Below are 14264 nucleotides of genomic sequence, written 5' to 3' on the forward strand. Positions count from 1 at the left end.
TAATCTCACAAGAGATATTGTAATCATGTATGACCTACGGTGTAGATATGAAATACCTCATTGCTGAAGAGCAGACAGAGGGAACTAATGTTCTATTCAAGGACCTGCTAATATTGTAGCTTTAAACTCGCTTTTAGCTTGCGTTCCATGTCACTCCCATCAACTCGAAATTCGAATTAAAAAGACCAACCGAAATTTATTAAAGAAAAATTTTGTTTTCTGCAGGTGAATAGGCTGTATTCGAATAATTCGAATCAAAGTTTTAGCGCATTTGATCAAATTTGCCCCAAACTTGGATTTTTCAAAGTCCACCAAATTACTCCAAATAGGTTCTAGGAGGTCCCCCATAGGCTAAAACAGAAATTCGGCAGGTCTTAGATGGCGAATGGTTGAAGTTTTAAAGAGACAGTACATATTCGAATAGTCAAAAAATAGTACAGTTATAGATAGGATCCCTTATCCAGAAACCCGATATCCAGAAAGCTCCGAATTACAGAATGGCTGTCTCCCATAGACTCCATTTTATCCAAATAATCCAAATAATCCAAATTTTTAAAAATAATTTCCTTTTTCTCTGTAATAATAAAACAGTAGCTTGTACTTGATCCCAACTAAGACATAATTAATCCTTATTGGAAGCAAAACCAACCTTTTGGGTTTATTTAATGTTTAAATTAATTTCTAGTAGACTTAAGGCATGAAGACCCAAATTACAGAAAGATCCATTATCCGGAAAACCCCAGGTCCCGAGCATTCTGGATAACAGGTCCCATAAATCTGCCCCTTGAAGTTGTTCCAAAGTACAGTAAGCCATATTAACCCAACCATATGAAGTGTGAGTTTACTTTTTGGATATGCTTTGGTCATATGTATAAGCACAACTGTTTATTAGCATCACAGGACAATTTACTTAAGCAGACCTATATCCCATGGGGGGTTGTAGCCAGATGGGCTAGTGTCAGCAGGTGGTGGTGTAAAATCATGATTTATGGGGCATGAAGGGGTAAGATTTAGTGGAGAGTGGGTGGTATTTTGATAGATTATAGCAGGGTTCAGCATAACTGGCATGACTTGGGTGGATCAGGGGTGCGGTCATGAGTGTTCAGGCTTTTTTTTCTCCTTGGTGACCCATTCTACTTGTTGGCAGTGCCCTTTGGCCATATAACTAATGGATTAGTTGGATTAGTTCTTTTGCAAGAAGACATTTCTAAATATATTATAATAGGGGATCATGGGGATGCATTTTGAAAAACTTAGCTTGACACCTTAAAATGAGTCCCTATGATGACCCCATGCTTTTTGCTGATGTGCAAGTGTGCAAGCTTGTGATGCAGAGAGAACCCTGTGCATGTCAACTCTATGTATTTTGCTCACAGTTCACCTTGATTAATGGAGACCTAATCCATAAAAATGAATATGGCTAAAAATGCCATATTTTATATATTGAACTTATTGCACCAGCCTAAAGTTTGTTTCGCAATAGCAGCAATGATCCAGAACTTCAAACTTGTCACAGGGGGTCACCATCTTGGAAAGTGTCTGTGACACTCACATGCTCAGTGGGCTCTGAGCAGCTGTTGAGAAGCTAAGCTTAGGGCTCGTCACTAATTATCCAGCAGAAAATGAGGTTGGTCTGTAATATAAGCTGATGCTACAGGACTGATTATTAAATTCTGATGCTAGTTGCACTGGTTTCTGTACTGCCATGTAGTAATTATCTGTATTAATTACTAATCAGACTTATATTGTGATATTTCTATTCTATGTGTACTGTATATTGTGAGTGGGTTCCTAAGCTCAGTAAGTGACAGCAGCACAGAGCATGTGCAGAAAAGAAGATGGGGAGCTACTGGGGCATCTTTGGAGACACAGATCTTTACTGCTAAAGGGCTGTGGTTGCCTTGGGCTGATACAGAAGCACAAAACATAATGTACAACATTTCCAGCTACTTCTTTAGTTAAGCTTTAGTTCTCCTTTAACAGACTTGAAGGGACCCAGAGACCAGAAGGGGTTACACTACTTTCTATGGCTGCTACATATACAAATATATAATCATGTTTAATTTCTAGCTGAAAGTTGCTTAGAATAACTAATTTGACTCACGTTCTAGTTCCCCTGTGCTTTTCATGGAGCTGGAATGTTGCAGTTGGCTGATATGCAGTGCTGTGCATGTGTGAGGTTCTTTGCATGCAGGCACGTGTTTCTGTTTATTTCTCCTGTCATTGGACTGATTCAGTGCTGTCTCTGCTTCACCCCCTCCTCTCCCTCTCTTTTCCGACACTCCCCTCTCCCACCTTGCTGGAATCCTCCTGCTTATAGTTCCAGCACTCCTCTGCCTGAGCCGGATCACAATCCAGTGCAGTCTGCAGAACCGACTACCCCTCGGCCCGTCTCTGCAACCTCTTCCCCTGTAAGTGGGGAAAAACTGAAGGCCGGTTGTGTTGGGGAAGCGGGGGCGCCACTTACGCAAAAGAGGTGAGAGGAAAAGAATCAAACTCTTGTTATCGACGTGGATTTTCCTCTCTGTGTCCAGTTTAAAGGGACAGCTCACCTGGAAAGGAACTCCTTAGTAGTAAGGAGGTTGTGTCGATTATTGGCAAATTGCTCTCTCTAGAAGAGTGTAACTCCTACCTGATCTGCAGTCTTGTCTGTCTGGGGTTACTGACAACCAGGCGACTGGAGATGTGTACGACTTATTTGATGCTTGTGCCCTCCTGCTGTTGAACTGCATTACTTGCACCATTGACTGCTTCCAGGGGGTTTGTGGGAGTTGTAGTCCAATAAGGTTCACAGGTTCCATATTCGAAATAATTTGCATATTCTTTATTACGAAAAGTGATCTAGTGTGAAATTCTATGAGATGAAATCTACTTGACTCCTTGTCTTGACAATGTGTACCCGCCACTTCATGCTAAGGGTTAAATGTATTCTACGGAAATAGAAGTCCGATTATTCCATGACTTTATTTGCGCACTATGCAGTTGGTCATGTATCAAAAGAAAAGCCTGTTCAGCCTTGCAAACCTCATTGAGGATTCTGGGAGTTGTAGTCTCTAGAGCAGAATAGAAGACGGATATCTCTTATAGCTGTGACAGAGATTTTATGTGTGATAAAATCTCTGTCATAATCATAGTAGCAAATTCATGTTTCCGTTTGTTCCTAAGGAATGGTATGGCAATTAAAAAAAAATAAGAGGGAAAAAAAAGTCATTCTTGAGTTTACATAGAAATTAGTTTCTCCTGGAGTGGCAATATGAAATATCTGTCCTGTCCTTCTATACAGATTTGCCATAGTATTTTAGATAGCTAAGGCCCTATGGCTCATTTATCATCACTGGGCAAAAAAAGAAGCTAATTTCTGGTTGCTATGTGTTACTTGCTGGGTGCAAATGTGCCCTTTGTTAATAAAGCATTTTCAGGTACGTAACCCATAGCAACTGAAAAGCAGCGTATCGCTGTGGGGTCGGCAGATTCCATCTTGTGCCGCTTCTCGGAGATCTGACAGTAGCAGGCGCTGTTGTATCCAGTCTGGTTCTGCCAGTAACTGTGTGCTCTCGTGATTGCAGACAAGAAAGCGCCACAACATGGAATCTGTCAATCCCATTGCACTGATCTGCTTTTCAGAACAAGGTAAAGCAAATGGAGACATTTATGGGCTCCCAGGAGTACAAATTGGGAGGGAGAAATGGGGCCAAGGTATTTGGCAGGCTTTAGTTCTCCTTTAAAAGTAAACATCTTATTGTTTGCGATGGGTTACTGCTCCTGTCAAATGTAGTGCCTTTTATTAGATATAGGGGGTTGGAGCAATATTGGGGTTCACACTTGAGGCCTTTGAACTAAAGTTTATAATCACTGCAATGGTTTCCCTTCCACCCCCTTGGCTGTCATTTCACTCAGAGCAATGGTGCATGGGGCGTCTTATCATCCACCTTGTTGTGGCGGGAAAAAGTAGTCCGAGGTTTCCTTGTGAGGCAACTTTGAGCTACATTTGCCTGTGGAAGTGGCACGGATGTTTTCCCACTGGTGATTAACATTTGCTGGAGGAAAGGAAAGTAGGGACGTTTTGTTGCCAGTGATGGGCGCAAAAATTTGATCTCCGTGTTTTCGACATCGACGATTAAATTCGTAAAACCGTGGCGAAAAATCAGCTGCGTCCAAAAAATTTGGGACGCGCCTCAGAATAGTTGCGTGTATAAAAATTGGTGCAGGTCAAAACTATTCGGGCACCCATTGACTTTTATGCATTTGGACAAAATAGGCTCGCGTATAAAAATTGTGGTAGTCGCCGAAATTGATGCACGTCAAAATATTTTGGTGCCCATTGACTTCAGTTGACTTTGTTGGAAATTCGCAAATTTTCCGGCGAAACGGGACAAATCCGCCCATCACTAGTGGTATACGCTAGCAAATCCTGAATGCCATCTGACCCACAGTTTCAATAGAAAGATACAGTATAAGGGACCATCAATGTAAGGCCACCTTTTGTATTGTTTTAAATGGAAGTCAATAGGGCACCTTATCTGCTGCACTCTACACTGGCCAACATGTTGCACTGACAGATTAACGAACCAGCCAGTATTCAGAATATATATAGACCTATATAGAGAGAGAGATAGAGATATTCGGAAAACGAATCGCTCCCAGTGCCATCCCGCCGGCGATTTACATTTTAGCTCCAAAGAAGAGATTTCCCGCCTGGCAACTAATCTCCCCGAATCTGCCTGTGTGCCCTGACCCTAAATCTTAACTAATTTGGGAGGCAAATCTCCCAATATTTCAGTTGAATAAAATTACAACCGCCACAAGTAAAACTTTGCGGCAAGCTGGATTAATTGCGAGAAAAATGGCAAGAGTGCTAAATTTTACTTGTGGTGTTCAGATTTGTCGCCCTCAGTAGTGGAGATTTAACAAATCTGCCGTCACCCAAAGTGGAACAATGTATGGAGAGACAATACATTTAGATTGGTGGCTGGAGAAATATTTACAGTATTTTATAATAGTCTTACATTAGATAAGCAGCTCTAATACTTTCTCTGCCGTGTCTTTATATCCCCCTGTTGTATCGATAGTGAGAAATGAATGCTGGTATGCCTTTGCTTTTTGCTTTCCCTTACATTTTCTGTGCTCTATCTGCTCAGCCTTTTCTACCGTTCTACTGCTCTGAGAAAGAAACTTCATTCCTCTTCTTCTGTGCCAAATTTTCTCAAATTTCTGGCTCCTGTAGCTGAAAATAGCACCACTGGCTTTAACAGTAGGAAAAGGTAGGCACCTGTATTGAACAGTGCTGTTGTTGCCGTCCGTGTGTCCCTTATCCTAATGTATCTGACTGTCATCCTAAATGTCCCGTCGGCTGTACCCATGGATTGGGTTTAGTTCTACTTCATTAATATAATTCCTTGGAACATTAAAGTAAATGTAAAGAATTGGTTAGAGAGCTCTTCTAATGAAGCTGAAACAACAGCGCCACCAGCTGATCATTTTGGCTAACTAACTGTGTGGGCTGAAAAATTAAATCTTGAGAAACGGAAGGCTCTGCTTAAAAAATTAATGATCGTTACTGAGCAATGATATCCTTTACAATTAGTGGTGTATTCTGTAACTCTTTTGACTTCAACATGAGGCATATTTATCAGAGAGTAAAAAGACAAATAATTCATGTTTTTTTTTTTAAAGAGACTTTTGGGGGGTGGGTGTCATTTCTACCCAGACTGCCACAATGAACTCTCCGTTTGGAATAATTTGCATATCTATGAAAAGCGTAATAGATGTTCTAGGCGTTCTGACATGTTCCCTCATACCACACTTGGTTGTTTCATAGCCCTCGGGTGTGTTTTCTTCCTCTGTTAATTATAGTTTGTGTCTGAGAGTTCCAAACAGTCCCTTATTGATAAAAGCAGCTGGGGATTGCAGTTTATCAATATGTTGTTTATGTGGTGTAGTGTCTGTCTGTCCTATTCACCCAAGCCCATCTTCCTTGCAGTGATTTTGAATGTAAGTCCATACACAGTATCGCGGGATGTGAGAGCCCAGTAAGGAGGCGCAGACATTCTTGGCGGCAACAGATCTTCTTGCGTGTGGCCACCCCTCAAAAGGGTTGTGATTCCCCCAGCAGATATGATGGTAAGTGCCTGTATGTCCAAGTTCTGCAAGAAAGAACCTACTGGGTTTGTTTTGGAAGGTATTAGGCTTTTCGTATTGTCATCAGTGTGCCAACATATTCTGTAGTGCTGCTTAATAAGTAATGTATACTAGTAATAAACACATTTTTCCTTATTCTCTTCACCAAAAAAAAAATCGTGAAACAGTTAAAGATTCGAAACACATCAAAGTCAATGGGCGTCAAAAAAAATTTTTGGCGCAACTATTTTTTTCGCTCCAAATGCAGCAACTTTTTTGTTGCAGTGAATTTTCTGCCGCAGTATTTTGCCGCAGTTTCACGAAAAAAAAAATTGCAGATGGTGAAATGTGGAATTTCGCAGCGAATCCATGGCTGGCGAAAAAATTTGCCTATCACTAGTGTGTACATTAGATATATAGACTGCCTTCCAATAGAGGTAAAGGAAAATGTTGTTAAAATAATGTCGAAATCCTAAATATAAGAAAAAGGAATAGGAACTGGTAACACTACTTGGAATAAAAGTTTTGCAGTAAATATTCCTATTCCTTTTTTCTTATATTTTGAATTTTGCAGCACAGAGCAACTTTAAAGGAATTGGACGTAACCCTTCAGAATTTTGTACTGACCCTTCTTCTATTTTGGCTTAAAATAATGTCATAATTGTGCCAACCAATTACCAGCTTTTGCAAAAAAAACGGGTGTGATTACTCAACTTTATGGTTTTGTCATACTCGCGACATTTTTAACATGTGTTTTTAAACCAACATGTCTCCACCGTAATAGAAAATGCCAGGGAAAAATGCTAATACCTTAATTGGGCTTAAGTCCAAGTACAGGATTTTTTTTGGCACACAAAATGACATTTTCACAGCACAATAACTTTCCACCATTTTACAATTTGTAAAATTTGGCAGTATAATGACAAATCCGTAACAAACTATAAAATATCTTTTGTGAATTGGACACACTTAACACACTTACAATTTGGTGCTCTGCTGGGGTTGCCACCTGGCCGGTAAAAATTATGGTTGATCCCAATCTTATTAATAGGGGAAAAAGATAAATATACAGGAAGTCCGGTATTTTTTTTCCAGAAAAGGTGGCAACCCTAAGCGCTGCCCTGTTAGTGTGCCGTTAGCTCATTAAAAGAATGGGAAGAATAGATATTCAGAACAAGACTTAAATACACAATGGCTGAGTATACATAAGTGAACAATAAAAATGATATGTTTTGTATATGAAGTATAATATTTTTCATATTTAACTGCATCTCTATAGCTTTGATGGGAGAGTTGAATAGCTGAGGTGTATTAGGGCTCCACATCTTGTAAGTTGGTTACTATATGTTCTCTGATGGCATAGGATTGCTGTGCCACTCCCAACAACCAGTAGCCGTGCCACTGAAGCAGAGTTGCTCTACTCCTCAGAGATCAGGGTGCCAGTGCAAATGAGCATTATGTATCAGGCAGTATGTGCACTAAGTTAGTGACTTTGAAACTAGAGGGTAAGTAGGGGCTACTGGGAGGGATCTCTGCCATAGTACCTCCAGCTGCAGAAAGCAGTGCAGAGATAAGTGTCAGGGCCACAGAGCACTTCTGTTTCTCCTGCTGAAGCAGCTGGTTTGAAATGCTAGGGCCTAGGGGTACCTAACCAATGACACACCATTTGTGCACTAGAATTTATAGAGATTAATTACACCTAGTAATATTATAGACGCAGACTTGAGATGTCTGTTGGTGAGATCATATCTCGATCTAGTTTTATTTAAGACTCCACTTTTAAACTACTCTCTGAAATCTGTTACTTACCTGCACCCTTTGGGTAGCCCATCCTGTTCCAATGGCCTCCAACAAAGCTGAGCAGCATTATACATAAATTCCACACTATTAATGACTTAATAAGTTTAATAACAGCCCAGCGCAAGCACAATAACCTACAGCCTTTGGGTTTTTTACTGATGTGAAGTCTAAAAACCAGATTTACTAAGTAAAGTGCTTTCAACTCTACTTTTACCCTATCAGTATATGGAGTCTGTTCAGTCTCAGTGTTATCCAATCCTTTTTCACTAAATAAAATGTCAGTCGGTGCTGGTGTCATTGTTCTACAAATCTCTGCCATAAAATCTCTTCTTCCACTTGAGTTGAGTTCCTTTTGCACGTGTCTCATTTTTGGAGACAGACAGTAGCAGGCACTCAAACCTCCCAATATAGTAGTCTTATTTACATAATGGATAAACAAATAAAATGGAAAAATTGCTGCTTTCGCGCTCCTGTTATTCACTCTACTAGCAAAGAGTCTTTGCTAGTAGAACTGAGAAAGGAACATGGTGCCTGGAATGTCATTTACCCACCATGATGCACCAATAGACTGATTTGCCTAGGACATTATTATTTGTTATGGCGGCCATAGACGCACATATAATATCGGACAAAACAAATTTCCGTACGATATTCGGTGTGTATATGGTGGGAAAAGAGCCGACCGATATCAGCAGAAGACTTGGATATCAGTCGACTCGTCGATGGGGTCGGACGGAAAATATTGATCGGGTGCCTTTGAAGGCACCCAAACATCGGCCATTGTTAGTGCTGAATCATCAGATACAGGTAGATTTCTATTGTTTCTTTCTGTATCTCTGACGATTAAGCTCTACACGTGTGTATTGAAATAAACAATCTTTCTTGGAATGATCTTTTTCAAGAATGATCATAATTGTTACGTCTACGGCCACCTTTAGTCTGTGAAACCCTGACCATTATTTATTACTTTTTTTGTCATTGCTTAGCCATATGCAGGTTTAATAGGGGCAAAAAAAAGCTGCCAGTAAATCTGTCTCATCAGAATAAAAAGAGCATGCAATGCACAAGTATTCTGCTCGATATTTCTTTGCTATAGTGGCATTCATATGCAAGTATTTCTGCCTCTCCAAAGATAAAAAAAAAAATCCACATCTAATTGGATCATCTTATCATTTGCTTGCACTGGACTGGAAGTGGTCCAAGGAGATGGAGTCATTCTCTCTCTGTACTATTGAAAATATTATGTTCTTTCACCAAAGACCAGCGACTGGAAAAAAAAATGGATAAAACACACACACGGGATCAGTTATGCAGAAAGCTCAGAATTACAGAAAAGCCATCTCCCGTAGACTTCAATTTAATCCAATAATCCAAATTTTTTAAAAATTATTTTCTTTTTCTCTGTAATAATAAAACCGTCCAAATTATAGAAAGATCCGTTGTCCGTTGTAAGGGCAGAGACACGCTGTCAGATACGGGAAGATTAGTCGTCCGGCGACAAATCTCCTCTTCTTCGGGGCGACTAATTACCCGAACTGCCTTCCCCTGCCATCACGATTGGCTAGAATGTTAATCGCCGGCGGGATGGCACTCGGAGCATTTCTTTTTCAGAGAGACGCTTGAAGTTTCCTCGAGAGGCCACTTCAGAAAACGAAGCTCTCTTAACAGGTCATATACCTGTAAATCCTAAATCCTTTTCCATTAGAAGTTTGCTGGAAGATGTTATACACCAACATGTGATCGGCTTACTTCATGCTCGGCGCATCCGGAGGCGCATAATTCTTATCTATATTAAACATAATTTTCTTGTCCAGTCTGCAGCTGAAATATTGTCCCTATACAATATCATTATTAAAAGGTATGACCACCGAATATTACCAAGATGAGAAACCTAGAGATGACTGTGTTACACACCAAGGCAGTATGCAGACATTATTGTAAAACTTGATTGGGTGGCATAGAGTTTCCTGACTGGCTGAGCTTCTATCCACAATTGAAGAACAGGCACTTGGGTACCTGCGGCATTTTTACCTACATAAACCTGTCTTTCATAGGGGGTGGTACAGTACAGCTGGCCACACACAATAAGATTCACTTGTTTGGCAAGGTTGTCAAATCAGAATGACAAATACAAAAAAGGGAGGTTGTGGATGCACTCTTAAGGCTAAATTATCAGTGGCGTAAGCAGGGGGTGCAATTGGGCCAGGGCCCGCACCCCCGCAGGGTCCACTGCAGCGGCTGCAGCGCCGCACGGAAGAGGGTGGGGGGCAGGGCCCGGCTGCAAGGCCCGCACAAGGGCCTGCCCCCACCTAGTTCCGTCTCTGTTAATTATAATATGTTTATGTACAATCAATGCACATCCCCTGGTCCCCTGTCTAAGTAATTTAGTAAATATGCAAGTGCATGTGTTTAAATTCAAAAATTCAAATCAGAATGACCCCAGGGTCAAACAATCTAGCCATAATGGGTGTCTCTGCCGTGCCCCTACAGTCCCTGCAAATTGGGATTTTTAAACCTGCCCTATAGATATCTGGCCATACATGGGCAGCTTTCTTCAGCCCATCCTTGTCAGCACAGGGCACCAAAGGGTTAATGCAGAATGTTGGATGCAAAGAATAAGACTTTTTTGCCCCTTTAATTCCATGTATTAAAACCTCCATTATCCATTCTTTTCCATCCATCTTCCTGGACGGATTATATCAGGGAGCTGTGTTCCCGTTCATTGCCTTCATTTTCATTTCTTTTATTTTACTGTATTTTCAGGGTTTGCTAGCAGTAGTAAGGGAACAACAAGTTTTATCAGGAAGCAGAAGGAAAAAAAAGTTTTCAGTTATGTTTGACTATTTTTGACAAGTAAATTTAATATCTTCAAAATGCAATTCAGTTGCTTTAAAGTGCGGTAAAAGCAGAAGTACATTAGTTTACATTGCAGGTGAACCTGTGATTTATAAAATGTAGGTGGAGCTGTTGTTCACCAAATAAACACTAAACAAACTGAATTGAAAACCTTTTCCCCTGCGCAGTATAATTAAACTCACCACCCAGTTTAATACAATGCTGCTGTTTCAGCCCTTGCTATAAATTTACTGGTAAATTTATTCTAAAAGTCATATATGCCACTTTCATTGGGAACTGCTACGAAACGGCTGATCATGTGGCTCTGCAGTCATATAAATGAATTGCTGCTGTGTTACGTTTGGGTTCTCCACTCCGCTTTGCACAGACAGAAAATGGCATTCTCAGCAACTTCTCCAGTACACATTCATTAAAAAATTCCAATGGTTTTAGGTTGTGTGTAAATGTAGTTGTTATTAAAAGCAGTGTCTGTCTGTTTATATTTTCTGCACTTCTCAAACAATGTTGCAAGCCAAATTAAAGGAATTGTTCAGTATAAAAATAAAAACTGGGTAAATAGACTGTGCAAAATAAAAAATGTTTCTAATATAGTTATTTAGCCAAAAATGTATTGTATAAAGGCTGGAGTGACTGGATGTGTAACATAATAGCCAGAACACTACTAACCTTTTTTATTATCTATCATAACATTATCTTTGAATGCTGTTTATAATTTTAGTATTTGTCTGATGCTTTTACTTTCCCTTTCTTACTAGCCTGTTCCTCTATGAAGGGGCTGCCATATCTGTGCCACATCATACCTTCCAACATTTTGGAAGAGGGACAAACATTTTTTTGGTCATGCCCATTTGTATGGCCACACCCCTAATTACCATGTACATTTTACAAAATTTGGCAGGTTATGAAAGTTTGAACATATTTCTGTGTTTTTTCAGTTATTACAGTTTTGCTAATGAAGGTGAATTGCCCTTTAAGCTGTGAGTCTTAACTCTCCCAAGAGACCTATTTATCTAAATTGTTACAATTATTTTTTTGCTTATCTCAAAATTGAAACAAAGTATTTTAGTTGCACCAGGTGGCTGTTCTGGGCCAAAAGAGAAAAAGAATTACCCTGGCCGTCCGATCAATGTGAATCCCCGACGCCCAGTGAAAGAGGAATCAGCAAGCTTGCTGCCAGCATTACCCGGTGAATTACTTCTCCTCTCTGCCAAAAGCCAATTAAGTTAAATACTTTGTATGTTTTTCTGGCTGTTCAGTGCAGAGAAAGTCGGGACTTTTCAGTACAAAAGCGGGACTGTTCCTTTGAAAATGGGACAGTTGGGAGGTATGCAGCATTAGTCCGTATTAGAAACTCTAACTGACAGGTTAAGAAGGGACAGTCAGGTTGGCAAAACAGATTTAGGAACTTCAGTGACAATTGCTTACAAAAGCAGAACTTTCAGTGAAAAACGATCAACATGGCCTATAGGTAACTTTTAGTTAGGTTAATGTAGGTTAATATTTTAGTATTTTTAATAAGTATTTTTAATAAGAAAATTTTTAGTGCCAATCCTTTGCGAAAGATTCGGCCGAATGCCGAACTGAATCCGAATCCTAATTTGCATACGCAAATTTGGGGTGGGAAGGGGGAAAATAGTTGCTTCCTTGTTTTGAGACAAAAGGTCACTCGATTTCCCTCCCTGCCCCTAATTTGCATATGTAAATTAGGATTCAGACTCGATTCGGCCAGGGAGAAGGATTTGGCCGAATCCCGACCGAATCCTGGATTCGGTGCATCCCTATTTTCTTTCTTTATGTAAAAAAGTGTTTTGTGTTTTTTTAGAGGGCCCCTTTAAGACTTGGCAAAGTCACCATATGAGCAGATATTCACTAGAACTGAACATGGATATACTGGGCCAAACCACGATGATCCAAGGACTAAAGATCAGATAATAATGAGTGTCATACAGTGACCCTTAGGTCAAAGTACTGATGTGCTCCTTGTCCGAACCCTCTGCAATATACTCATCATTACAGCCATCAGGTCTGTCACGGGACTCCATACATGACTGGACAGGACAGAATGTACAAAAGGACTATTGTGCCAGATAAGGAAACCTCTCCCTTACCCAACGGCTGTTATTTAGGAACTCCGTTTGGGCAGTCCTTTAGAAGCCTAAAGAAATGCCATTGCCTAACCCAGGCCAGAATCCTAATCTCCTGCTTTATTTATATAATTCAATAACATACCAGATGAGGCAAAATTAGTTGTGGCTGCTGATACTATCATTAGGAATTGGCGTAGATTTATTACATATTTTGACACTTTCTATAGGAGCAGGGCCAGATTTACATTGCAGGCACCCCTAGGCCTGCTGTCATTCGTTGCACCTGTCCCCTCCCCTTTATACCCACACATTTTTGGAGCAATGGGGATTGGTACACGAGAAGTTAAAAAAAACTATTGTATCTCCTGCGCATCCCCAGTGTTTCTGAACCAATATTGGTGTGGTTGGGTAGCATGCCGACCCCTAAAATCCTGCTGCCCGGACCTTGGTGGCCTTTCCACAAATCCGGGCCTGTCCACAAATCACGGCTGTCCTCTTGTGCATTCTGTCTTGTCCAGGCGTAAATCTAGTCCCATGACAAAACTGATGGCTGTAAGAATGTGTCCATTGTGGAAGAGCCGGAACATGATTAGGTAGCACTGTGAATCATTGCTCTCATCCTGAGACCTTTGTTGTCTGCGCTGCTAATATGTGGTTTTTCACTCTGTGGAAAGACTGAGCCTTTTCCGGAACAGATTAATTAGTTAGCTCTTTGTGTCTTAACTCTTATTATCCGCATTTGCAGATCATGGGTTTCAGAATGTTTACTTGGTTAGCTTATAGGCAGGGTCCGACTGGGCCGGCGGGACACTGGGAAAAAAACCCGGTGGACCCCCGGCTCTAGTGGGCCCCGCCAGCCCAGATCCGCAACCTGGATTTCTTCCTGGCTTCTGTCTCAGAGCTCCACCTCCGGACCCTTAGAGCTATTGCCTCAGGGCCTTCCTCCCGTCAATCTCGCCGCAGATTGTGTGTGCAAGTGCGCATGCGTGTTAGCACATGCATGTGTATTAGCGCACGTAGTTTTTTGCCACAACCTTTCAGTGTGTGCGCTAACGCGCATGTGCAAGTGCACACACAAAGAGGAGGGGGAGAGAGGAGGGTTACCGGACGGGAGGCCCCGAGGCAGCAGCCCTCTGGGTCCGCGGGGGGGGGGCCTAGAGACAGAAGCCCCGGTGGGCCCTGGGCCCCCCAGTCCGACACTGCTTATAGGTAAACTAACCTTGTCCAAGGAATGAAGTGTGTGTGTGTGTGTGTTCAAATCAGTAACATTTAAAGAGTACACACTCACAAATGGAATTAGTACATTTTGTAACATTCTGGATAGTGAGGCTTTTGGGTAATAGATCCTAGATCTGGGAGCAGTCTGAGGTCTGAGTTGGTGCAGAGCGTCCCAGTGTTCGGAAT

General features: G+C 41.1%; 1 protein-coding gene across 8 annotated transcripts in view; it reads left to right on the forward strand.

Moving 5' to 3' along the window:
• tbc1d1.S (TBC1 domain family member 1 S homeolog) overlaps positions 1-14264 on the forward strand; it is a 112878-nt gene that overhangs the window by 64769 nt on the left and 33845 nt on the right. For 3 of the 8 annotated variants that reach the window (XM_041579418.1, XM_041579422.1, XM_041579423.1), the window contains 4 exons: positions 2321-2476; positions 5139-5261; positions 5981-6120; positions 11840-11959. In XM_041579418.1, the coding sequence (XP_041435352.1) occupies positions 2321-2476; positions 5139-5261; positions 5981-6120; positions 11840-11959 (539 nt within the window). The remainder of the gene's footprint in view (positions 1-2320; positions 2477-5138; positions 5262-5980; positions 6121-11839; positions 11960-14264) is intronic. The other 5 variants (XM_018243094.2, XM_018243091.2, XM_041579420.1 and 2 more) reach the window with 4 other exon arrangements.

The sequence above is a fragment of the Xenopus laevis genome, chromosome 1S, assembly GCF_017654675.1.
Source record: "Xenopus laevis strain J_2021 chromosome 1S, Xenopus_laevis_v10.1, whole genome shotgun sequence".
NCBI lineage: Eukaryota > Metazoa > Chordata > Amphibia > Anura > Pipidae > Xenopus > Xenopus laevis.